Source organism: Thrips palmi, unplaced genomic scaffold, assembly GCF_012932325.1.
Source record: "Thrips palmi isolate BJ-2018 unplaced genomic scaffold, TpBJ-2018v1 HiC_scaffold_4, whole genome shotgun sequence".
Taxonomy (NCBI): domain Eukaryota; kingdom Metazoa; phylum Arthropoda; class Insecta; order Thysanoptera; family Thripidae; genus Thrips; species Thrips palmi.
This window is the reverse complement of record NW_023144631.1, coordinates 1,245,014-1,270,223: the sequence shown is the minus strand read 5'-3', so window position 1 is coordinate 1,270,223 and position 25,210 is coordinate 1,245,014. Positions and strand designations below refer to the sequence as shown.

Sequence of the window (25,210 nt, the reverse complement as noted above, 5' to 3'; positions counted from 1 at the left end):
CTCATTCGAGTGTCGCAGCATCAGCACAACAAAAACCCCAGCCAAAAATAAAAACAAAATAAAGTATGTTACATCCGGAACTTGTAGTGTCGCCGGGCTTCGTCTGCCCAGACACCTGCAGGCCGTGCCGCGGGGGCTCGCTGCTGGCACTGCTGCTGGCCTGGGAGTGACCGCGACGTCGCCGCGACGCTTAGCTACCAGTAATGACTCGGCTAGAGGGAGAGGAGGCAGGGGGCAGGCTGGGGGCAGGCTGGGGGCAGGCTGGGGGCAGGCTGGGGGCAGGCTGGGGGCAGGCTCCACGTCAACGAGGGGCCGCGCGGGGGCAGCAAAGGGGGTGGGCCCCTGCGGTTTGGCGCCCCACCCCGAGGGCGCACGCCCCACCCCCGCCGCGCCCCGCCCCGGGTCTGCCCGTCCTGCCCGGCCTGCCCGGCCTGCCCCCTTCGATCTGGCGAACAAGCAAGCGGCGAATAATGGGGACAGGATTGCCAATTTACCGAATGTAAGCGCGGGCCGAGGAGGGGGAAGGGGGAGGGAGGGGAGGGCGGCGTTGGCATTCCCCAGGCATTCCCGCAGCATGGCAACGGAGCGGCAACCGTGGCGGGGGTCCAACCCTATTACTCGTTCCGTCGTGGTTCATTTCATTTAGCCTGCACGTTGGTGTCGCGTTGGAGGTTCGGAGATTCGGAGGTCTTGAGGTTTGACGGTTCGACGTTTCGGAGGCAGACGAAGCGGGCGCCGCCTCGCAAACCACCACGCGGCGCCCCCAACCTGGCGGCCTGGGTGGCGGCCTGGCGGGGCGGGGCGAGGAGGGCTCCATTGGCCGTTCCTTAGCGCGTACCGCGTAGCCCTCGGCGTAGCCGCGTAGCGCCCTGGCCTATCCGCCCCAAACGTGTTCGTTAGGGCCTTTTCATGCGGCCGGGGTGGGGCGGGGCGGGGCGGGGCGCGCGGCTGGGGTGCGCCGCGATACAGGTGGACGTCCTGCAGGCCTTCTTCTTGTGCCGCAGCGTGTTTGCAAACCGGGCGGCCGGAGCGCGGCCGGGCCAAGGGTTAGGAGCTGCCGGGGCCTCATTAAATGCCCGCTGCACTCAGCCCGCGTCCCGCCCCGCCCCGCCACGGCCTCGTTGTCACGCCGTCACCCTCTACGTGTCTTCAACAATAGTGTCGTGGGAGCCGTGCCGTCATCAAGTTCATTGCGGGCGGGGCGTGGCGGGGCGTGGCGGCTTGGTGGACGGGGTGCTGCTGGGTGCCGGTGGCTCAACGACGCCTTCACAGGTCTCGTCTCCTTTGTAAAACAAACCCTATTGTAGACACGATCTTGCAAAACTGCACATAGTTGCTGTACCTAGGTCTGTTCACACTAAGAGCGGTGGTAAGAGCAGCACACGTTGCAGGCGGGGCGAGGCAGGGTCCGGTCGGTGCTTCGCGGTGCTTCGCAGGCAGCCCGTCTTACTAATTACTCGCGGAGGCTGGTCCGGGCTGGTCCCACCACACCCCGCCCCAAGGCCCCGCCGCGGTGCCGGACAAAAGGGCCCTCCTTGTCGTCCTCCAGGGTGCGGTCCCCGATAAGGCACGCCGCGCTGCTCCGCGCTGCTCCGGCGGTGTAAACAAGCAAACGCCTTGGCGGCTCGGTGAGTTGGCCTGCTCTAATGATGCGGCGGCGCTTCCTGAACGCCGTCAACGTCCTGAACGCCTTCGACGTCCTGAACGCCATCAACGCCCTGAACGCCGTCAACGTCCTGAACGCCGTCCACGCCCTGAACGCCGTCAACGTCCTGAACGCCGTGAAGGTGGCCCAGAGTGCGAGAGAGACAGCGCGACGAGGCCACTTCGGAATATCATCCCGCTGGCAAAGGGGAACCGGGGGGAACGCGGCGGGTAATGGCCTGCAAGTGGGCCCCGGGGCCTCCGCGCCTTGCGTGGCATTTTAGCGGTGTAGCGGTGGCATTTTTCATTTTTGTCGTCGCGCCACAGGCCGCCACAGGCCGCCACAGGCCGCCACAGGCCGCCACAGGCATAGGCATGCAAAACACGGAAAGCGCGCTGGAAGGGCTGGAAGGCCGGGGAGGCCGAGGAGGCGAAGTAGGAGGAGCCCGTGCCAGCCAGGATCACCCCGCCAAGCACTGCGGCGTAGAGCTACTTTCGGCTCGGCTGCAAAGTGCTCCATATGCTCCAGATGGCGGTGATAAGCGGCAAAACACGCCTCGCCTCGCAACGCCCGGACGGACACGCCCACCAGCAAGTGCAGTGCACAGCACACTTGGCGGCGAGCGCACTGCACCGCCAAAAGGACGACGAGAGCGAACACTCCGGGCGCACATTGCGATCGCCTGGAGGAGGCATGCACGTTCGGAGAGCTTCCGCTCCGCCGTCCGCGATCCGCGGCCGCGCGGGAACTGGAAACGCCCTTCTTTCCCTTTTCCACGACTATAAAACTTAAATTGGCCGTTGAATGAGGCTGCGATTGGCGGGGCGTGTCTGTTGTGACGTTCGGCAAACACGTTCCCACGTCCGGCGGGGCGGCGGGGCGGCGGGGCGGCGGGGCGGCGGGGCGGCAGGACGGCATCCTGGAGGACGACGCCGAGGCTGCCGCGCTGCTGCCACCCTGCCGGACACGGCGGCCGGGTGGCGTGCGCGCCGCCGACGCGAAATTAATAAAAAGACAACTGTTAATAATAGTAATAATAGGGCCGGTAATGCCAGGCGCGTGGCCTCTGTGTTCGCCTGCCTCGCCGCGCCGCGGGTAAGTGGCGGCAGGGGGAGGGGAGGCCGAGCCCACCCCACCACTCGGTAAACGGATTGACTCGCGCGCGCACTTCATTGTGTGAGTGTGTGTGTACGCGCGCGCGCGATGTATCGGAAGAGAGCACAAAAGCAGCAGACACCACAGACAAAGACGAGTGAGAGGGGTAGCAGGGGCAGCAGTCAGTGGTAAGTCGAGTCGAGAGGCCCCCCGTCGGGTCTGGAGGAGCGCGGTGCCAGAGATTCCACCACCGCAAAGTAAGAGATAGATTGGTAGAGAAGCATTGCTCTCTTGGACACGTCCTCCTCGTCGCCCTCAGTGGGACACGCCTTTCGGCACTAGCCGAGAAACTTCATCTTTAGGAAATCGGGTGGTGCGTTATGAGGATATTGTGAGCGTTTTGGTTGCAAGGCAACCACAGTGTAAGCGGCTAGTCTCAAGTAACAACGAGGGTGGGAAAACGCGAAGGGTGGTAGACGGCAGCGCGCGCCCACACTCACACACACGCGCGCACGCACACAAAGACACACCCACACAGCCGGAAAAAAACATCTCGGTCCGCTGCTCCGCCCCACGCGTCCTCTTTATGCTCTATTAGGCGGGGATTTGCAGATTTACGTCTGGCGTGACGAGCCGCGGCGCTGCGGCCTGCGTCAGATAGGCCTGGATAGGCGACGTCCCACCAGTCCCACGTCCCCCCCCCATGCCCCCACCGGACCACCCTCGGGCCTCGGGCCTCGGGAGACAGCGTGTCTCCGCCGCGCTCGACGGCCCGGCCCGGCCCATGAGCGAGGCTAGCCGTGTGGCGTGGCTCCGGGGCTAGTGGCTCCTGTTACATATTCCCAGAGATTAAAGCCATTAAGCCAAACAAGCGATCATGCGTCCGCCTTTGTCTTTTTTTGCCGTTTCGCGTCCTCGCGGCCCGCGCCGTCGTCCTCCTCCATGCCTGTCGTGGCCGCGCCGGCGAGTGGCTCTAGGTTTGATTCCGGGCACTTCGCTCTCTCTCTCTCGCACCCACTGCGGAACGCCCCGTGAGTGTGTGTGTGAGAGAGAGCGCGTGCGACGAGGGCACTGTTCGGAATCAGTTCGTCGTGGAGGGTATCGTCTCATCATTACGGCAGCGCAGCGCTCCGCGGAGCCAGCCAGCCAGCCAGCCAGCCAGCCAGCCAGCCAGCCAGCCAGCCAGCCAGCCAGCCAGCCAGCCAGCCAGCCAGAGGCCCCGACAGCAGCCGGGAAGGGAAAAACAGCTAAGGCGAAAAGTACACAAGAAGAAGAGTCAGAAGAGATAAGTGACACAAGCGAGGGGAAGAGAAAGGCCACAAAACACTGCAAACGAGCTGCTGTAGAGGCCGGCCCCGCACCGCCCCGCACCGCCCCGCACCGCCCCGGCAAGGACGAAAGGGAACGGAAAAGAAAAACCGGCGAAAGGGGGCGAGAGAGGGAGAGGGAGAGAGGGGGCCAGAGAGAGACAGAGAGAGGGCTCGTGTGCCGCGCGCGCAGAGGAAGAGAGATTGCAGCTTAGGGGGAGGGAGGGAGGGGGAGGGGAGGCACGGAGAGCAAGTTGTCAGGCGATGACATTTCTCGGGTTACACAGCGTTCCTTAATTTGCCCCCATTACGTGGTGACCTCCGCTCCGCTTCCCCCCACCCCCTCCCCCTCCCCCGGCCACCCCTCCCTCCCCTCCCTGGCCTTCTCGGCCGCTCTAAACGCCGCGCGTCCTCGCCGTCCACTCCACGAGCGGCGCTAGCCGTCGGGGACTGTCGGGGACTGTCGGGGACGCTGGCTCGTTAGCAGAGACATCACCTCCACCGCCACGGCCATAGCCACGGCCATAGCGCCACAGCGTTAGCGCTCCGCCCTTCCCACGGCCCGACTAACAGAACAAAGCCTGGCTCGGCCTGCCCGGCCTGGCCTCGCTTCGCCGTGCCTCGCCGAGTGACCTTCAGCGCGGCTCCGGTGAAACAAGCACCCCGTTTTGCGTTTTGGGTTTGCCGCTGGCGGCCATGGCAGATCCGTCGTTTCGAAACCCGCCTTAAAGTGCGCCGGGCGTTGTTGCCTTAATACTATCCCAACTTTCCCCGCCGAACGAGGTTGGAGGTTGGAGCGAAGGGGCCTAACCACCGAGGCCGCCGCAGATCGGTGATGAATGACTCTCATCGCGCCAACTCTTACTCCCGGACGACGGTGGCGGCACCTTTCCTCCAGGCCACCACCAAGGGGTTCATGTTCATATTAGCGGCGCGCCCCCCGCCCCCTCCAGGGGCCCTCCCCGCCCCGCCCCGCCCCCGCCATTGTCACGGCGACAGTTTGCCACAGCGAGGAGCCGCGTCGGGAACGTCGGGAAGGTTGGCAACAATGACAAGTGGCGGCAACAATCACGCGCCTTTTGTGCGCCGGGGTTGGCAGCTCCTCTCACACTCACACCCACGCTCGCGCACGCCGCACGCAGCCGCACCACCCGGAGCGCTCAAACCTAATTGGGCCGTATTTGGGTTGTCCGGGATGCCGGCCCGGCCAACTCGCACACTCCCTTAACTTCCACCAAGCGCCGCGCCAGCACCGCGCCAGCGCCGCCAAGCAGGGGGTCCCCGTCCCGGCCGACCCGGCAGTCGGCACACGCGGGCACGCGCGTGTTTGTTAAACGCGAGAGTTTGGCGTCGCTGACCGCGCGGCGCGGGGCGGGGCGGGCTGAATTGTCACCCCGTCGTACCGCATATATTTGCCCTCATTTGGCGGCCTTGTCAAGCCGGGCGGGGCGAGGCAGGGCGGCCAACACTACCACTTGACGACAGTCGTTCTGCCCACGCCCCGCCCCGCCGTGCGGATGCTAGGGTAACCTAGTTTGTGGCAGGTTCGCCCTAAATGGGGCTCAGATTGACCAATCAAAACATTTCCCAGCACAAAGCGCCACCGGGAGTTCTCCGCTGCGCTGCTCCCGGAAACGAATTTGCCGAGCAATCTATATTCGAATTGAGTTTGCCGCTCTGCTCCGCCCCGATCGAGTTATACGCAGACCTCACTCACCCCGGCCGAGCCCGGCCGAGCGCGGCCCGCCCCAAGAGGCCCTGATTCGGGGCATCTGGCGCCACTTGCTGCTCGCTGTGGCTCGCTGTGGGTTCCAATGACCAGAGCACAGAGCTGCTGTGAATTGAACGCAGCCACCCCGCCCCCGTCACTCCGCTCCGTCTGGCTCCGCCCAGCACGATGAGCCCCTGTCGCGCAGGCCAGCCGAGAGTAGCCAAGCGTCGGCGTTGCCTACCTACACGGGGTTCGCCGCCGGGCCCCCGCCACCCGAGACCCCGACTGCAACTCCTCCAGCCAATGCGAAGACTGTAGACTGATTCCGAGAGTCGTTTTCGTCGCCCTGTTTCTCTCGCACTCATGGGGCGTGCCTTATAAGGTGCAAGAGAGACAGAGCGAGGAAAACTACTCTCGGAATCAGTCTGCTGAGGATGTCGTGCCAGCTACCTACCAGAGAGAGCTCATTCTTTAATCGACTGGTAACATTAATGGGGCGTATAAGAGAGGCATGGAACGTGTCTTCCTGGTCGAGAGTCGTCTATAATAGCGGGCTGGTGGTAAGGCCGCCGAGCAGAGCCCCTCGAGGTCAACCGTATAACCCTCTCCTGTCACTTCCTCTCACTCCCACACCCTTCGCCCGTTGGTACAACAGCCACTTGCTCTCTTTCTTCGTCATAATGCCCCTCCCCCTCCCCAAGCCTGCTCCAGCTCGCGTACAGCGATGGGCTGGACGGGCGCACCCCTGAGTCGTGACTTCCTTGTAATGCGGGTAGCGCCTGGCCCGCCTGGCCCGCTAGGCCGAGCCGTGTCTTGGCCGTGAGCCCTCCACCACACCGCGAGGCCCTTCCCCTTCTCGCCTCTTCGGCCCTTCATGTGCCGGCCCTCGAGCCTGCCGGTGTTCTTTGTGTCCCGCCCGACCCGTGGCCTCGTAGCCCTTGGCACGGCGGCACGGCGGCACGGCCCTTGCGCCTTGCCTCCCGAGATAACAGGGCCAAGGCAGCGCCAGCGCCGTCTCCGCCTTGTATCAAGGGGTGATTCCCCTCCCCTCCCCCTACCAGGTACAAATGCGGGATGGTTTTTCATTTATGGACCGGGTCTCGCCTGCCGCCCATGGGGATGAGGAAGACAACAAAGAAAACGCACTTTCGGCTACTTCGAAGTTTATTAAATAGAGGCAGTTATCATTTTAACAAAAATTAAGAATAGACACACGACAAGATTTCTTTACCCCTTTCGCACACACAATGAAAAATTAATTGTACAGTAGTGTTGTTGATGCCGTTCTAATTATATGCGTAGCCATTGGGGGGGCCGATCTCCGCTTCAAAACAATCAGTAGCAAAACACCTTGAGCAATAACAGTCTTGAGAATCACAGTCTGCATAAGCAGTTACTAAAATAGGCATTAAAAGTAGAGACTCAAACTATGCTCCACATTTAATGTATGGTTTGAGATATCTAGGCACAAGTGCTGGTATAGCTCCAAAGGTAATCTTCAGAAGAAACAAAATACATTTGCAATCACATACAACAGAGTGTAAGGGTAATCTTTATGCAACAGCAGACAAAAATTTGTGTAAAAACAAAAGAAGAAAAACTAAGCAAAGGAGAACTGCTTAAAACTGGGATTAAAAAGAGAAAATTCCAAATTAAATGTTGACAACAACTTTAGTTGCTAAGCCAAAAAAATATTAGGTAAAAGGAAGAAGTTAACCCCCAGCCACAAGGTTCCAAAATGTTATCAACCTTAGTTTATCTGTTAAGAAAGAAACAGAAACACTAAACACTAGCTTAGATTGAAAAATGATTTGTACTTTGTTCATTTCCAAATCTAGACTTTACCACATTATAAATCAATATTATATACATTTAATTTATTCGTAAAGCATTTGTACTTCTTTTATAAATAACATTGTAGATCACAAAACACTGATAACACTATTTAAGCATGCAAAATTCACTCAGCACCACTTTTAATACTTCGTAACTGCTGGAGGTAAAGTTCTGCTTCTCTCTCTTTTTTTGCAAGCTGCTTACGAAATTCAGCCGCCTCTTTCCGAGCATTTGCCAGCTCTTGGGCAATAGTTTCTAAATCTGTGGGTATAGGTGGCTCTTCATTCTCTTCTTCCTCATAATCCTCTTCGGTAGAAACTATCATAGGTTCGCCAAGTTGGGAAAGATTGCTTGGCATGTGTGTTTGAATCTGATGAAGTTGTATTTGCTGAGCCCCTTCTTTTTGATTTTGTTGAATAAGCTGTTGGATCTGTTGGTTTTGTTGAGGCTGAAACACACAAGGCAAAATAAACTATTAATAAGTATGACAGGAGTGGGGTTCTGATGATTGAATAAAAAGTACCAACAGTTAGACAATTTTTCCAATACATAACTACACAAGAGTACACAAGAGTAAATGAATGATCCAAAATCCAATGAAAATTTCCCACACCATGAATCAAAATGCCAAGCAGGAAAAATACCAACAAATGTAAATGCTACGAACACCTAAAAAAGTAGTACTTACTGATATCATCACCCTCTGCACACCATTTGCAGCACTCACAGGAATTGTTTTAATGGTTGTGACAGGTGAGTTATTTGTTATTGCCATCCGTTTCAGAATATTTGGACCTTTATTCTGCTGCATTACTAATTGACTGGGGACTTGAACCTGTACCAGACACGAACCATTACAACACTAAATAATACTCCAGGCATAGCACTACCCCAGAGGTAATGATGATTCAAACAGAAATACTAGATACAGATGAAGAATGGAGCTAAATGTGTGTTTACTAAAAGACTACAGGGGTATGCAAGATAAACCACACCCACAAGATAGAACAGAATGGAACTGCAGTTGGGATGAATAGCAGCACCACATATGGTAGAAGGTTAAATTCAAAGAGGATGCAACAAATAGTAAATAATAGAAGATATAAGGGTCTTACCCTTCCTCGTCCAAGTGCAACAAGCTGGCTTGGATGAATTTTAAGTATTCTTGACTTGTTACCAAGAACAGTATTTCGCTTAACAATCCCACCAGATGTCAACGTCTTTCCTTTGGGTAAAGTTATGAGGCGACTCCCAACTTTTGTTAAATTTAAAGCCATTTTCCCAGCCTCTGTAAATTCCAAAAACAAATTAAACATGTCAAGATAGTACAAATCAAAGGAGGAAACACAAAACACAAGCTTCTCTACCTGTTAGAACCACTCTCTGGCCACTCTCCATAGCTGATTCAACAGTGGTGGATTCATCCGTGGGCAACATAGTTATTCCATGAGCTTGGAGTAATTGGAAGGTACTATTATTATCTTGTGATGCTTCTGATACGGGTGAAGTTAAAGTTGACAGTGGAGATGATTCAGTCTCTAGGCTAAATGCTGTAACAGCTGAAAAAGATGAAAAAGAGGAACAAATGTTACTTCAGTGAAATAAAGAAAATTGAAAGACAGTAAATAAACTACAGATGATCTTGAATAAATGCAGTCATATTCTACAACTAACTACAAATACACCATATAAGTGATTTTGTGAGGTAAAACTGAACAGCCTCAAGTGAAACAAAAAGGAAAACCATCATGCAAAATAAAGTTGTATTGGAATAAACCATGTTGATATTTACATAACACAAAAAGGGATAAAAAACAAAGTTTAACAACAGACTCAGAACACATGTGAACGATTAATACAAGAAATCATGTAACTATGTAACCCAGATACAACAAGAAAGAATGCACAAGAGAAGCTCTTCTTTCATCGTGCACACACAAAGAGGCAAGTGAGCGAAGGGGAAAAGTTTCTTGGTAAATAGAAAATAAAGTCGAGGAAAAATAGCAACCAAGTCACATGATGCTTAAATTAGGTTTAGGCTCACCTCCTGAAGAGGTAGATGTCTTTCGTTTTCGAGCAACTTTCCCGCTGGTTGCGGCTGGAGGAAGTGTTATTGGCACCTGTTTGGATTCAATCTCGAATCGAACTTTCGGCTTCTTTGGTGCTAGAAAGGAAGTTTTCACAATCATGCAAAGCTTCAACAGGCTTAATACCACATGCAAAATTTATGCCACCATTAATGTTAAATTGAATGAAATTGAATAACAAATTTAAATTAGCCCCAATGACTACTTCCCTACACAGATGATAGAGTGAAATAATGAATATTTCTGAGGACAAAATTATTATACTATGAACAGCATGGAGCATGACCTTTAATTACAATGAGTGACAATGTATCAAAACTATTTTTGGTACTCATGACATGGAACATGATAGTGAGTTCAACTTAAGACAAACCTGCTTGAATTTCCTGCGTCACCTGATGGTGATCTGTTGTTAATTCTGCTGCAATACTTTCGGTAGCAGCTAATGATTCTTGGTCTAACTCAACTGACTGTCTAACAAGTTGAGGTCCAAAATCTGCATTCTGCACGATAATGAAAAAATGATTGATGGTTGACATGAACAAAATAAAAGTAAAAATAACTCATGTAAAACACCACAAACCTCAATTAAATCTGCAATATCATGCCTTCCTAAATCTCTAGCCATTGTAACTGGTGTTTTATCAAACTTGCTCAGAGTAAATGCATCAGCACCTGCTTGTAGTAATGTTTTAATGACCTCAACATTTTGGTTCTCAACTGCCCAATGAAGGGGTGTCATTTTCAGCTGTCATGAAAAATCAATGAGTAAATTTAATATAAAACCATGATTTTAAAAAATTGATGAATCATGATTACACAAGTAAGAACATACCATGTCAGTGCAATTAATGTCCGCACCATGTCGAAGTAGTAATTTCACAGATTCCAAATGTCCTCCCTGAGCAGCCATGTGCAATGGGGTTCTATCAACCTTAGTTCTGGCTTCTTGAGATATTCCAGCTCTTAATAGAACCTCAGCAGTATCCACATGATTATTTTGAACAGCAAGATGCAATGGACTAACACCGAGCTATAACCATAGTTACCAGAAACATATATTTTCGATGTATGAAAACAATAAAACCATTTAGAAGCTATTCAGATAACAACAGATTATCAAATTACCCAATCAGTAGTGAATGGGGCTCCCTTGCTCATGAGATCTCGAACAACATCCACTTGCCCATCTTTGGCTGCGACTAGAAGTTGTTTACCTAACTCAACAACAGCTACAGTCAGACCTGGACGGCTTGCTCGAAGTTCCACAACTCGTGTTGTACCAACCACCTAAAATAGAGAAGCGATCATGCAATGAAGAACTTATTAAAATAATGTAGGAAACACATTGAATATTACTGACCTGCATCGCCCCATCTGAAGAGGGTATTTGGAACAAACTTGGATCCAGTTCAACATCGTCAACATTCATAATGCCCTGCATCTTGATTGTAAATTAGGAATCATAAATGTGAGGGATTGAAGCACCTAAAACCAGAACAGAAACAGAAGTAAGTCAACCTTCAATCTAATGTAACCGCCACCCCCACATTCAATAAAATCATCCCAGTTAATTGTGACCAGGCCACATCAAAAGGGCACTCCACATAATATTGAAATAAAGCTTTTAAGAAAACTCGAAGATCAAGGGCAAATAATTTTGAAAACATGAAAGCTCTGAAGTTCCCTCCAAATTAATAAACAATGCTAGGTTAAAGACTCACAATCAAATGCTTTACAAATAATTCATTGTTTCTTCAGGTCCACGCCAAAGAAAGGTATTTTCTAACAAGGACTTTGATTCAACCATTTGGTCTTAAACAAACAAACACTAATAAAAATGTAAGAGTAACATGTTTGTAAACATAGTCAAGTGTGCAGAACGAAGGAAGCAGCATAACCTTACAACAAGAAGGTTGCCACGCCAAAACCCTGTCGGAATGTGTATTTGAGGCAGTTTTAATCGAGTGTCATCGATAAAAATGTTAACTTAAGGGTAAGAAAAGGTCAACAATGACATATTGACAGGGATATAACCTAACAAAAATGTGCATTGAAACTACGTTCCAGATCTAAAGTGCCCTGGCGCATTCGAGGTCATCGACTTGCTCAGGGACCATGAGTAAGAAGTGCAAGAAAATCATCTGCAAGAGACAAAGTCAATGGTAATGTCAAATCGCGTCGAAAGCAAGCCCGCGCTTTCGCCGGACAAATTTCGTATCATGTAATGAAAACAGGATATCTTCTTTCCTGATGCTTTCTGATCCCATTCGGTGCCTACTTCCTGTTCCTGTTAAACAACGGAAGTTAACGACTCCATCATGTGTTTTTCTTACCTGTGAATCGCACTTTTAAGACGATCGGAAGGTGGGGATTTGATGACCGTTACGTCCTGAACGTGATTTTGAAGAATATTACAGGATATTTTCTCTTAATCAGTTTCTATCATCATCAAGCACCGTGATGAAGATATACACCGCCTTGCAGGGAGAGCGGGAGCTTCAATCCTACTGGTGCTCGTCCAAACATTTACTTTTTCTCAACCAATCAGATGTCTCCTAGATGGCAGCAGCTGTATAAACGCGCCAAATTTGAAGAAAGAAAAGACTTCCTTTTCGCTTTTCCTTTCTGTCTGCTTTTCAACATTAAAAGCAGTTGTAGTTCATCCTTAACAACTGACATGGATATATTCGACAGAAACAAAAAATAAATAGATTAAAAAACGTAAATCAATGACGTCAAATTTATTTCAGTAAAAAGTAGATTATATAATAGTACAATTCAGAACACGTCCTATTAGTATCATTTCCATTTACTTAAAATTTGTTAATCTTTTACAATACATTACAGACACTGATTGCTGCAATGGATTAGAATGTGAAAGAGAAGTGACGTAACTTGCTGGCAAACTATAGCACCCAACTGTTGCAGCATTTTCAAAGTGGAACGAATAAAAGATACGCTTTGTTTGCACAATTTTAAAAGTTCGCCAACAAATTTGCCAGCAGTTAGTTTTTTTTTAAGGGTTAACTATGGACAGTTTTAGTGTTAACAGGGATGGAAACTAGGGGCAAAATAAAATTTACCACAAATTACTCAGAACTTAAAAAAATGCAATATTTGTACACCATTACACATTATGGTCTTAGACTAGGACGGATATATAAGGAGGCATGTAAGAAACCTACAAATTTTTACAGTCCTCCCTTGAAAACCTCTAGTAAAAAGTTGGCCCAAGATTTGTTTTGTTATCAGTCATAACACATAAGCAAAGACCAAACTTTTTTCTTTTCATCAAATCTAACCAGCAGAAGCCAGATAATAGCCAGGCTCATAAATGCATTGCACATATTTTTCTAGAGTGGTTCACTGTTTTTACCTGTGGAGGGATATAAGAACAAGCCACTCATCATGTTAAGCTAGTGGTCAGACTGTGTAGGAACTACTTCAAGCATGCCAAAATATGCAGGGCAAGCAATTATGATGAGTGATTATTAAATATGGGTCCACATTAAAAAATAAATACATGAGTATCATTGCATTAGTGTAAATGCATGACTAGACTCTTCATCAAATGAGAAACATAATTTACTTTAACTGCAACCCCAGTCTGCCTTCCAAATCCCATTTCCAGAAGGTCACTATCAAGAGAAAACAACTCAATAAATAACCGAACTTTGTTTTGTGAGACTTGTCATCTGCTTTCCTAACAGAAAGTAATAGCCTGCAAAATTTGATTCCACATGTTTGTCTGTTAAGGAGCAAGTACATCTACACGCAAATAAGGCTCATACACTAGCCTACACAAGAAATATGTTAAATGCAACTAACAAAAAAAAAAGTTTCTTTAACTTATGTTTATTTCATTGTAAAGACAGTTTCACTATTTCAGAAGGGGGGTTTCAATAAATACTTCTAACAATTAAACATCTTTAATCACACAATAAACTCTCATCTGCCAAAGCAAAATACGAGGTGAAAATTTTATCTGTCAAGAAACAAGTCATCACATTCAATAAAAGGCATGGTTAGTCAGAAGGAAATAACCTTTAAAAATGTGACATGCCCGATCAGCGCAAAGCCTTCCTCTGTTAACTTAGCCCGCTACACATAGAAGGTACATATCATGGGTTATTTCTAGTCCTCACTTTAGACATTTACTATGTCACACAGAAGGCTATAAAAAATTAGCTTGAAGATGACGTTTCATACCAATATACTTACACACTTATAGGGGACATAAACATAACTACATAAATATATTTATGTATAATATGTATTTATATATGTATAAAGGTTTTTATTTACAGGAACAAATAATGACATTGATAACAGTCACACTATTATTAGTTGTTTGGTTTACTTTAAATTCTGACAAACATGCAACAATTTCCTTTCCGTTTTATGGGTAGATACCTTGATGATGTGTTTGAAAGGAAATGCCTGAATTTTGAATAGGAGTTGAACAGTGAAAACCCATTTTTAAATCTAGTTTGCAATATCAATCAGAGGTTTACCTTAACAAAGTACATCATACACTTCATGAGTACCATTCACCGAAACTAACACACATAACATTCAGTCAGTTTGCTGTGGCACATAAATGAATACACAAATACCATGAACTCACTTGAACTAATAATATATGAACAATTCAGTGCTCCTCTCAGAATCCACATCATTTGACTGTGGGAAAACATTTAACAAACAACAAAAACAAGACCTAGAAATCCAGCAAAAGCTTTGACAGGAGTATCGCTTCAAAACTAGGCAACACACCCAAAAGCTAACTATTCAGGTAACTGAAAGAGAATTAATGAAGATCAGTGCAGGAAATTTTAATTCAGATCAGTCACTGTAGTACTCACACAGGTAAGCGCTCTTCACCCCATAGTCATTAGTGCTTGGATGCATGAAAATCAAGTTGACAGACACATCATCCGCTTTGAGGTGATTTAAAAAATGATGAATTGAGGTACATACAATAATGTACCAAAATAGACATAAATAGGTGATTCTCCTAGTTAACAATTAATATACTAACATCAAGCGTATCAAATTAAATGTATCAGGAGGAACATCACAATTGATAACGGTTTAAGAGCAAAATGACTAATGCATTTAAAAACTATTTAGTTCATTGAATATCATTATCTTTTTTTAAAAAAAGCATATAATTACATGTGTTTTTATTCTTTTATGTGAACACACCAAAATAAGTAGGAGCAAGCCCGCAAACAATGTATGCCCGATCAAGATCCAATTCCTTGTTGGAGAATTGAATATGATCTCTCCTAGCCAGCATAGGGGTCTGAGCACCTCTGTCTACCAGCCGAACAAGGATAAGACAGTACACTCATCAATGGTAAAGGATCCAGAATTAGCACACATTATAAGCAAGTCTGCAGTCCAACTCATACATGCAGAAAAGAAAAACAATGTAAGGCAGCAAGGGAGGAAATTTGACTCTCCAAAATCAATTATGAGGAACATAACATGTTTCACCTTCTAAAAGCGAATTGATTAGAGTTAAAAGGAAAGTGAGAGACACATCAAGACAGCAATGTTTACTTTAATAAATGCATGGTTAACCTTCTAGGTAGAACAAAATAGATAGCCAATTGGTAATTAAAGAAAAAGTAAATCCACCCCTCAACAGTAAAATTGTAGAAAATTGAAAGCAGCATCACATACATTGAAGGCCTACCTCACAACAAAGAAACAACGTCAAAATTTAGGTTGGTTTGTGGGTAGAAATAAAAAGAGGCAAATAAAACCATGGCAGCTTCCAAGCTAACTCAGTAACATGAGAAGAATAGTTTCTCCTCTGATACAATCAATGTCAAGATAATATAAATGTATGTAAAAAAGCATTATGGCTTGGTCAAAAGAAAATAAAATCAAATGCAACATTAAGGTTACAAACAGACAAGGAATATCCTTGTCACATTGTTACGCCAAATTGAAATGCATTGCAACATATTCCAATGAGTAAACACTGCAAGTAACAACATTTGTACCAGTTGACAAACAAATTTGGGGTTCCATTTGTCCTAATTCATTTACAAAAGAATCAGGCAACAGCATTTTTGATCTAACAAAACATTTTCATGTAAAAGTATAAAAATAACAGACGACAACAAAATACAGCAAGCTTAACAGAAAATCATAAAAAACAAAAAGGCTGCCCTTCAAATCAGCCGACTTCCTGCTGACAGCAAATAACAGAGAAAACCTATTTCATTTTTTGGTGTTGTAAAAGGAAACAGGTTGTTACTAGGTATAACGATTGAAATACCGATTGGTCAGAACCTCATCACAGCCTAAGACCAGCATGGAGTTAGCAGCTGAAAAAAGCAATTTGAAACAAAAACATAATGAAGAAAAAAAACATATCATCTCAAAGTCAACAGGCCTACCTAAAATAGGAACACCATGAATGTCCACAAATAATAAAAGAGCAGGTTAGATAAAAATACAGTAGTATCAGTGACATACACAACACATTCCTTAAAGACAAAAGACATAACAAATCCTTATTTATCAGCAATAAAAATTTAACAGTCGGTGTACATAAGACATATTGTTGCCATGAGAAATTAAACACTGTCTCCCCTTGATCAGAGATAACTTTCAAGAAGCATTAGGTAAATGAATATATTAGAAACCAAATGCATGGTCTGATTTGTAATTTGAAGAAGAATAAATAATAATTTGGGAGGCACAAATATACAATGTTAATGTTCAATTCTGTCCATCGCTTACAATTTTTTTTAACCATAAAACCACTCTTACCTACAGACAAATGTCCTTCAAAGTGTTTGTGCCGCCTGATAGCCTGTGAATTGTATACTAGCTGCAACAGCTTGGCCTTTCTGGTCCCTCCAGCCTTGATCGATACCATAAGCTAACAGTTCTTAAGCATCTGTTTCTTCTCCCTTTAGTCGTAATCTTGCGAAGTCTTCAAAGATAATATCATCATCACCTTCATCCCTGGAAAAAATAATAAAAAAGTTTTTGTACACACTGAAAGAAAAGTGAAACAGCACATACATTACACAGAATTGAATAAAACATACGCTATATCTGTGTCCAATTGAATCAGATTATTATCAACAGGAACATTATCGCTAGTATTGCCATTTGGTTGGGGGGTTGTGTGGGCTGGAGAAAGGCAAGGAAGGTGTGCTGGCACGTCATCTTCTGGCATTGGATGCATAAGAGTAAAAGGAAGTTCCGCTACAAGGTCCCTAAGAGAATGGAGAAACAAAATGGAGCAAAATCAGAATGGGAATTACTGTTGCTGTAAGAGTTTTTTTTCTTCTTCTTCTTCTTTTTTTTTTTACAAAAATAAAGAAAGAAAAAAAGAAAGGGAGAGAAAATACTTACCCTCCTAGTGTTCCTAAACTCAGTTTGACCTTCACTTTGTACTGCACTATTATTCCTAGATTCTCTTTTTGTGCTGGATCAGTGACTCTGTGAAAAGAAATTTCATTCAAGTAAGACATCAATTTTAAAAAAAATTAATTTAAATGCAATAATGAGCTATTTAATACTTGGTGAAGTACTTACATTGTGGAGGATGCAAGATTGGTGTCCTCATGTTTCAACTGACCATCCAATGCCAAACCTCGCTTATCCTTATTGTTGGCAAGTAGAGGCTTCACCTGGTACACTTTAGACAATGTGAATCCAGGGCTAACGGGGCACCCAGCTCTGGTGGTTAAAGAACACATTATAAATGTTTTCCCTATTCAATTTCTGTCAGAATATTTGCATCAAAACTCCACACAGCATACAACTTACTCGCTTTCAGCCTCTGCAACCGTGCACTTGTATTGGGCAGTTGAAAATAGGCATATGTCAGCAAACTGTCTCACTAAAAAGAAAGTGGGAGAGGTTGTTTTAACAGTTAAATTAATATGGTTGGGCTTTAAGTCCAAAAAATACTAACAAACACAAACCTGACACTTTTATTTTCTTGACAGTCCTGTTAGAATTATTGGCTATGTGAACATTGACAGCAATTGTTTCCCCATGATGATATAACTGTTGCGTAGAAAAAATACATCTTATAGAAAATGAAAGCAAATACCACAAAGACAAACAAAGCATTTCTACAAACCTCTTTATCTAGAGATGCTTCCAAGTGTAATTTGTTGGGGCTCATGATAAATTCTTTACTGACTTCTACAGAGGGTTGCTCTCCTTGTTTGCTTGGAGCATACATTATTTTTCTGATGGCCAGTCGGACAGAATTTCTGCAGGCATTTCAAGATAACAGTGAGTAACAAATTATGAAGTCTCCCTAGAAATTACTCCAAAAGACAAGTAAGAAAAGTCTGCTGAACCTTTTGTGTGGTTTGTCATCAGAGGCATCTCCAACAAATGCCTTCAATTCATAGTCAACCCCACAAGGCTTTCCTGTGTCCCCAGGCGCAGGCTGAAGTGTGACTGACGCTGGACAATGTGGTGGCAGTTCAAAATAAAAGGGATACGCATTTGGGCCTAGTTTTCTAATCAACCGCTCCTGAAAAGTAAGAACATTGTTAATTTAAGTTGTTTATTGGAGTTTATCATAGAAAAAGTTAAAAAGTAAGTAAGCCAGTAGGTGTTACCTGTAACCGAGTAAGAGGGCGTTTGGGCTGGGCAGCAGCTATAGGATCTTGTGGGTAAACTTGTTCAGATGCAAGGTACAAGTCTTTGCGAAATGTAAGGCCAAGAACGTCTAGATCTTCCCTCCCATATTTAAAAGCAGCTAAAACATGGCCATAAACCTTGCGTTCCTTCACATATTCCGGATCAATAAGAACAACGCCATCTAGAAAAAATTCAAGTTACCAAATCAGTACAATACAGCACATGCATCATTCAAACATTTCACTTTTTACAGATACATACCTATTGGATCCACATGTGTCAGATGATCCACAAAGTCTCTCTTTCCAAGATAAACTGTAATCTAAAAAATAAAACAAACTCGTATTTTATTAATTTGCTTAAAGGAGAAAATGTTTCATCAAAAGTCAAAATACTTACCTTTCCATTGGCAGAGCTCTTTTTGAAGACTCTGTAAACAAAGAGACAAAAACGGACAAACATAAGAAAATGTAAAAATATCGACATACTGTTTGTATCACCATTTCCCCGTATCAATGAGTACACAAACCTGGTGGCCTGTCTTTTTAAGTTGTTTTCAGCATTGTCGTCCATTTTCAGGTTGCTGTCAGAACCGCTATCCGCTCGAGAGCCCATAAGGGCGCCACCCTCTGCAAAAGGCAAACAACAACATTTTAAAATTCACCCATCAACAAGAAGAGGCTCAACGAAGTGGATTTCCCTCCCGCACCGCTACGGTCTGTTTCCAAAGGGGGTGGGGGACTCTAACAGGTCAAAGCTGGGAAGGGCCTCGTTATGGGGGAGAGGGAGAGGGGGTCCTGGAAGATGGAGAGGGAGGGACGGAGGGAGCCCAATTGAGGGCAGGCCAGCTTGCCAGCTAGCCCAGTGTCCCTCGTCACGCGTTCCCGTTCGCCGTCACGCCGTCACCGTCACTGGCGCACCGCCCCGCAGCTCGCGCAGCTACCTCGTGACGGCTAGAGTCCTGGCCGTCCTGGCGTCCTGGCGGGACTCCCCTCCCACCTCACCTCACCTCCGCGACGCCTCGTCGCCACCTTGTCGCGGTGGCGGCACAAGCGGTACCCGCGCCGCGCCCCGCCGGCCCCGCCGGCCCCGCCCCACCGCGACACGCCGCCTTGACGCGAACTGAAGCGACGGGACGCGTAAACGACCGCAAACTACCCGCAGGACGCCGCGCTTTATTATTGATTGACGGGCAAGGGAAGAAACGGGGGAGGGGGAGGGGGCAAGCAAGGCAATCAACGTGGAGCCCAGCCCTGCCCTCGCCCCCTTCCACCCCCGCCCATTTCCCTGTTTTTCCGCGGAAAGGTACAGGAGAGGGCGGCGAGGGCGAGGGCGATGTGGGGGGCATGCCCCCTGGCCCTATTCGCAACACGGCCAGGAAGCTCGCAAGGCCGAGCTCGAGCTGCCTAGCCGCCGAGCCCGCGCGAGGAAAGGGGACGTCAAACAGCTCAGCGCGGCCACGGGGCAGGCTGCCGCGCCGCCGCGGGCCCAGACGACAACCATGACGACGACGACGGGCTGGAGACGGCGACGGCGGCGCGGTTTCTTGGCGAAACACTCTAGCCAGGACGGCGGGGCGGCGTCGGTCGGAAGCGGGCAGGAAGCGCCGGCGCCAAGCCATTCGCCAATCAAAGGCCACGTTCGGCGGAGCGGGAGGGGGCTGCAGGCTGCAGGGAAGGCCCCCGCCTCCCCTCCCCCCTTCCGATGAACGCCCTGCCGGTAATGAGTCCCCCTTCATACCCCGCCCGCGCGGGGGAGGGGAGGGGGTGATTCGATGCGAAGTGACAGCGCGGAGGCAGGGCAGGCAGGGCGGGATGGGATGAGATGAGATGGGCCCGCCGGGCAGGGCGTGGCAGGGCGTGGCAGGGCGTGGAGAGGCTCGGCGCGACTTCCCTCCTTCCCTCTTGGGGCACAGCGCGCGCGCGTGGACTCACACACGCGCACACGAGGTTGCTGCTTCCGAAGGCAAGCGACGTCGCGGCGATGGGGGCCCATCGAGGCGTCGCGTCGCGTCGCGCACCTCTTATCACCGCGCCCCCGTTCCCCCTCCCCTGCCTCCCCGGTCGCGCGCGCGCGCTTCCGGCCGCGGGAGCGGGGCGCTCGGGACGCTGAAGGGAATCGAACCTCTGCCGTATATTCATGACCGTGCTCGCTGACAAATTCAACCTGTCGGGAGAACAGTGTGCGCGCTTCCTCCACTTGGCCCGGCCCGCCCTGGGCCCGCCCATGCTGACTGGTTTCCTCCATCGGAACCGCGGTGCCGCGGAACAGGATGCTGACGGTGACGTCAAATGACTTTCCGCAGCACCTGGAGGCCGCGAGGCGGGCCAGGCTGCGCCGCGCCGTGCCGTGCCGGCCCAAGTCGCGGGTGACGTTGAATTGCGTCATGTAAGGCCCAACGTTAAGAGTTAAAGGTCACTTTGGTGGATATGACGTCGCGGCGGGCGGGGAAAGGGGAAGAGGGGTGGGGGAGCTGAGATTGACTGGCTGCTGGTGATGCTCATGGGCAAGCAGGCCGACTTATTTATAGACTGATTGGTACACTGGGAGGCTCGTTCACAACTGGAGCAGCAAACTGTTGTTGTTGTTTTGAAAGAGCACGTGCAACGTTCTCACAAATTGAGGTGGAATAAGGAACGGTGGAAGGGTCTATAAATATTGAGAGATTGATTGAGACGTTGGGCGGGGGTATTTGGAATAACAACACTCACAGACACCTGTTAGTAGAGGGTTGCAAATAATTCATGGCGGCAAAGAATACGTTGAAATTGAAAGAGTCCTTACTGCACCCACGTAAGCAAGAAAATTTAGGACGGTATGGCAAGCTCCGAGAGTAAAAATGATAGCTCACCTATACTGACAGAACCAAACAGAAAAATTAATGATAATATTGATCAGCCATACAATAATTTCAATAGGATTAAGTGAAAGTTAATCCATCTCAAATACGCAGAAACAGTCAAAGTAGTTAGTGACATTTCCAGTAATACACAGAATACTATTTATTTTCAGTCACAGCCATTTCACGCAAAGAATTGAACTATCAAACTACTGAATAAAGTTGAGAACGACTCAGGGCTTGGAAAAGTCAAGAAATGCCAACTAAACAGCACATCAAGTGCCCAAGTTTGAGGTTATGAGCATGAAAACATCGTCTGACCTGGGAGATGAAGGAAGGTCCTTCGAGGATGTTTACCTCTTCACAGCCCGACGACCCTCCCGGCCCAACAGGCCACACAACGGCACACCAACGGGGGAGAGAGATTTGCGAGCCTGCGTCCGCCAAAACACAAAATCCAAAATCGTGGCAGGGGTGCAGAAGGACCGCGCAGCGAGCAGGTCGCAGGTCGCGCAGGTGCACACAAGCCTGTAGCCCGTATGTGGGCTCAGCGCTGGCGCTGGCAAGGCAGCAAGGCAGGCAGGGCCTGGCAATGCGCGGAATACGCTACGCGGAGTACGGAGCACGGAGTACGCACTAGCAGAAGGTCCTCGACACCCTCCGCGTCCGAGGCGGCAGGGCGGCAGCGTCACGGCCAACCAAACAGAGCACTCGACGTGCAGACGACCAGATAAAGACGAGTCTACTGCTCCGTCTCGGCTCGGTCCTCCCAATCCCGAATTTCAGTCTCCGACTTACCACGGGCCGCTTTTCGCAGAGGGTGGACGAGTTTCGAAGCGATGTCCCTCGCGCACCGCGGGCCGCCCGCTCGATCGCGGTGGACGGAAAGGTGGCGTAGTTTCGGGCCGAACGGCAAAAAAACACTTTCTGACAATTGTTTACGACAATAACCTCAACCTGCCAGAACTCGGGACTCGAGCCGTGCTTCCAACTGTGTCTCCTTTCCTCTCTGCCCTGGGGCCCGCCTGTGTTTCCTACGCGCGCCGCCGCATCACGATAGCAGCAGAGTCGCGGCCCCGCCGTGTGGCGTGTGCCCCGCGGCGAGGGCGAGAGAGAGGGCGCGAGGGAGGGCCCCCCTGGTGCGAGCGAGAGGGCGCACGCTAAACACACAGAGTCTCTGCCCGCGCGGGGTAGCCGCGGATGAACCAGCGCGAGGGGTAGCGACGCTCGTGGCCAGGCGCGGTGCGGCAACGCAGCGGAAGCCACCAGCGCGCATGCGCTCAACGCGGCGTGGCGCGCCGTTCGAATCGAATCGGCAGACTCACAGTCTCAAGTCACAGACCAGCGGCAAGGGAAAGGAGACCCCCGCCCCCCGCCTGCCGCCTGCGTTCTCTCATGCCGCCGCTCGCTTGGCTCGGCGATTGGCTCGGCGATTGGCTTGGCGCTTCGGGCCGGACCGGGCGGCGAACGGCCGAGCCGCCGCACTGGGCTGCGGAGTCGAGCAGTTTTCCCGAAAAACGTGGAACCGCAAACAGCTGCACCGGCCGGCTCCATGCTGGTTATTTTTAACGGCCCTATGTCCCATTCCCCACAACCGCCCTACGGATGCGGCTAAACGCGTACACACACACACACACACACTCTCTCACACAGAGACCTGGGCCGCCTTGGGCTTATCCGCGTATCGTGCCGCCGAGCCGGACCTAGGCGGTGGTGTGCCGTGTGCCCGGCAGTGTGCCGCCGCGAGGTCGCCTTGAACCGAACAACCCCCAGAGATGCTGCAGGCCGGCCGGGCCAGGGCCTCGGCCAGGGCCTCGGCCAGGGCCCAGGGCGAGAGGGAAGGGGCCGCGGACAGCGCTGAGCGAGCCCCTGACCAATACGACCAGCAGCGGCCGAATGAGGGGGACTGATTGTTGACATTCATGAAAGTAAGGCAAAAGACCCAGTTTGTGGCGCACGGTTAAGCACACGCGCGCGCGCGCGCGCACACACACACACACACACACACACACTCGCTCGCTCGCTCGCCAACAGGAGAAGAGCCTCGAGGGACGACCGCCGCCAACGCCGCGTGCACCTAAAACTGAAACGCGGCGCTGGGCCTCGACGAGTGCAGTGAGTGTGCTGAAATGTCAAGTGTCCGCGCGGAGATAAAGCTGGCCGGGCCAGGTGGCGTCGTTTCCTCATCGCCGTGATCCGCGCCGTCCGCGCCGTGACGACACGTCATACACGCCCAAAGATTTCGCATTTCGCGAGAAAGTATGCCGCTGGTCGCTGGTGCGGCGGCCCGGGGCGGGCCAGGGCGGGCGGGGCCTTCCCCAGTCACATTACTGCGGTGGGCTGCGTGCTGCCTGCTGCAGGCCTCACCCCTTCCACCCCTTCCACCCCTTCCACCCCCGCACCTGCCCCACCGCGGCTCCGCGCAGCCCGGCGCAGCTCGGCACAGCCTCTCTCGTTCTTTCTTTATCTCACCACACGTGACGAAGTAGTTGCGGTTTCATTGAAGAAATTCTCACACTGTATCATCATCGGTCAGCCCCCCTTGGTGGTGAAGTAGCACATCCGGATGGCAATAGACTACATCACTCGTTGTCGAAGGGGCAGTGCGGGTCGTCTGAACACTCAGCATGAACGCGCCCAGGACCCGGGACTCGAACTTATCGAAGCCGCCTTGACCTGATGCTAAGTCCAGGTTCGTTTGGTAGTCACTTTCTAGTGTCCTGAATGCGATGCACCCCGTGTTCGTGGCGTATGGCGGTCCGTGGCGTCCACGTCACTGCCCTGCTTGTAGCAGACCGCAGCCGCAGCCCGGGCAGCAGCCATGGCAGCCATGGCAGCAGCACCGCTAGACAGCCTGTCTCCACATTCTCACTGCCCCGCCCGGCCCCGCCCCGCGCCACCCCGCCTCGCAGCCCCCGCAGCCCCACCGCCGCCCGTCCCCGATCTGACCTGCCCCGCCGTGCCCGCCGTGCCCGCCGCCGTGGTCGTCGCGGCCCCTACCCGGTGCGACCGGGTTGCCGTGCCGTGCCGTGCCGTGCCGCGCCGTGCCGCGCCACTGCTGCAGCATGGCTGCAGCATGCATCATGGTCCACGCGGGCCCGGTCCGCGACAGCACCGTGAGAAAATATCGCCGTGGAAAAATACCCGAAAGCCCCGTGAAGTCTTGGCCGGCGCTCTGGGTGGCGCGGTGGCGTGGTGGCGCGGTAGGCAACCCGATGGCACGTTCGGTTCATTGTCTGCCACGTAGAGGTGCATGGCCTCCTTGGGCGTGCAGGACGTGCTGGGTGGTAGGCAACCCGTTGCCACGTTTCGGTTCATTGTCCACCGCGTAAAGGTTCATGCCCCCGCTGCAATGAGGCGCACCCCGTGTCAGTGTGAGAGTGTCTATGGGAAGTTGCCAAAATTGTGGGTCCTTTTGTGTCTTTGGGCCACAGTTTCCTTATTTTTCAACGTATCGACCTGCGGTTTGATTCCTATGACTGGGCTTTATCTGCCCTGCTATCCCACACACTAACCGAGCATGCAGTTCAAGCATTTCCCTGTCAAAACATGCTAAAACTAGGCAAAATGTAACTTCCGTGCTGTCTATTGTCCAAAAAGTCCGTGTTCCAGGGCGAAAATCTCCTGAACTATTTGTCGGAGAGCAAATCCGCGAACAGCCTTTTGTTCCGTTGGCAATCTTTTATGACACCCTTAGATAGCAATTAATTCCAGTGATTCACACCTGCTGCTTTATTGGATGAAAAAATGTCCACCGTGTACTGGTTTTCAAACATCGTCAACTTTAGTTTCGCGCCTCACCGCCGAACCTGTAGCGAGAAAAGTTTGGCTCAGCGTCCAGAATGAGCAGCGTGGTTTCCTCTTTCCGGCGCGGTAGGCGGATTTTCGCTGGAGGGCTCCATTCCGGCTGGCTGGACCATCAAAGGTGAAAATCCGGCATGTGTCAGGTTTGTGTGTAACATTCCGTGTCATCAATAGCAAGCTTGCTACACGGCCTATCGATTTCGGTCCGCCTGGCCATTTTGCGCTTTCACGTCTCTTAAACTTTAG

The 25,210-nt window shown here is 50.1% G+C and overlaps 2 protein-coding genes and 1 long non-coding RNA gene across 10 annotated transcripts; 1 reads left to right on the top strand and 2 right to left on the bottom strand.

Moving 5' to 3' along the window:
• Positions 1-6,904: 6,904 nt before the first annotated feature.
• LOC117649078 (GA-binding protein subunit beta-1) lies at positions 6,905-12,171 on the bottom strand. 8 transcript variants are annotated; one of them, XM_034391489.1, is made up of 12 exons: positions 11,588-11,901; positions 11,406-11,512; positions 11,045-11,169; positions 10,810-10,971; positions 10,517-10,714; positions 10,265-10,429; positions 10,055-10,184; positions 9,639-9,758; positions 8,962-9,153; positions 8,710-8,882; positions 8,283-8,429; positions 6,905-8,042 (listed from the first exon to the last, which is right to left on the bottom strand). In XM_034391489.1, exons 3-12 carry the CDS (start codon positions 11,123-11,125, stop codon positions 7,719-7,721), a joined length of 1,692 nt encoding a protein of 563 aa, XP_034247380.1. In that variant the 5' UTR covers positions 11,126-11,169; positions 11,406-11,512; positions 11,588-11,901; the 3' UTR covers positions 6,905-7,718. The 8 variants fall into 8 exon arrangements, with proteins under 8 accessions (XP_034247380.1, XP_034247379.1, XP_034247383.1 ...); XM_034391488.1 differs by lacking the exons at positions 11,406-11,512; positions 11,588-11,901 and adding an exon at positions 12,018-12,171; XM_034391492.1 differs by lacking the exons at positions 11,406-11,512; positions 11,588-11,901 and adding an exon at positions 11,932-11,958.
• LOC117649080 lies at positions 11,925-12,410 on the top strand. The gene is made up of 2 exons (XR_004587961.1): positions 11,925-12,048; positions 12,121-12,410. It is a non-coding gene; the product is annotated as an uncharacterized LOC117649080 (long non-coding RNA).
• A 1,109-nt stretch (positions 12,411-13,519) lies between these two features.
• On the bottom strand, positions 13,520-22,245 carry LOC117649079 (beta-arrestin-1). Its single transcript, XM_034391496.1, has 13 exons — positions 21,959-22,245; positions 18,851-18,950; positions 18,721-18,751; positions 18,583-18,643; positions 18,300-18,502; positions 18,033-18,211; positions 17,807-17,942; positions 17,646-17,730; positions 17,488-17,560; positions 17,254-17,397; positions 17,071-17,157; positions 16,761-16,931; positions 13,520-16,674 (listed from the first exon to the last, which is right to left on the bottom strand). Exons 2-13 carry the CDS (start codon positions 18,934-18,936, stop codon positions 16,599-16,601), a joined length of 1,332 nt encoding a protein of 443 aa, XP_034247387.1. The 5' UTR covers positions 18,937-18,950; positions 21,959-22,245; the 3' UTR covers positions 13,520-16,598.
• Positions 22,246-25,210: the final 2,965 nt, after the last annotated feature.

What these genes read in the sequence shown, in the direction of transcription:
- LOC117649079 (XM_034391496.1), bottom strand. Translation starts at nt 18,936, where the DNA reads ATGGGCTCTCGAGCGGATAGCGGTTCTGACAGCAACCTGAAAATGGAC. An exon ending in AAGCATCTCTAGATAAAGAG is followed by an intron (nt 17,731 to 17,806) that starts GTTTGTAGAAAT and finishes TCTACGCAACAG; the next exon opens with TTATATCATCATGGGGAAAC. An exon ending in CAATTGGACACAGATATAGC is followed by an intron (nt 16,675 to 16,760) that starts GTATGTTTTATT and finishes TATTTTTTCCAG; the next exon opens with GGATGAAGGTGATGATGATA.
- LOC117649078 (XM_034391488.1), bottom strand. Translation starts at nt 11,125, where the DNA reads ATGCAGGGCATTATGAATGTTGACGATGTTGAACTGGATCCAAGTTTG. An exon ending in CCCCATTCACTACTGATTGG is followed by an intron (nt 10,715 to 10,809) that starts GTAATTTGATAA and finishes CTATGGTTATAG; the next exon opens with CTCGGTGTTAGTCCATTGCA. An exon ending in GACATCTACCTCTTCAGGAG is followed by an intron (nt 9,154 to 9,638) that starts GTGAGCCTAAAC and finishes CATCTTTTTCAG; the next exon opens with CTGTTACAGCATTTAGCCTA.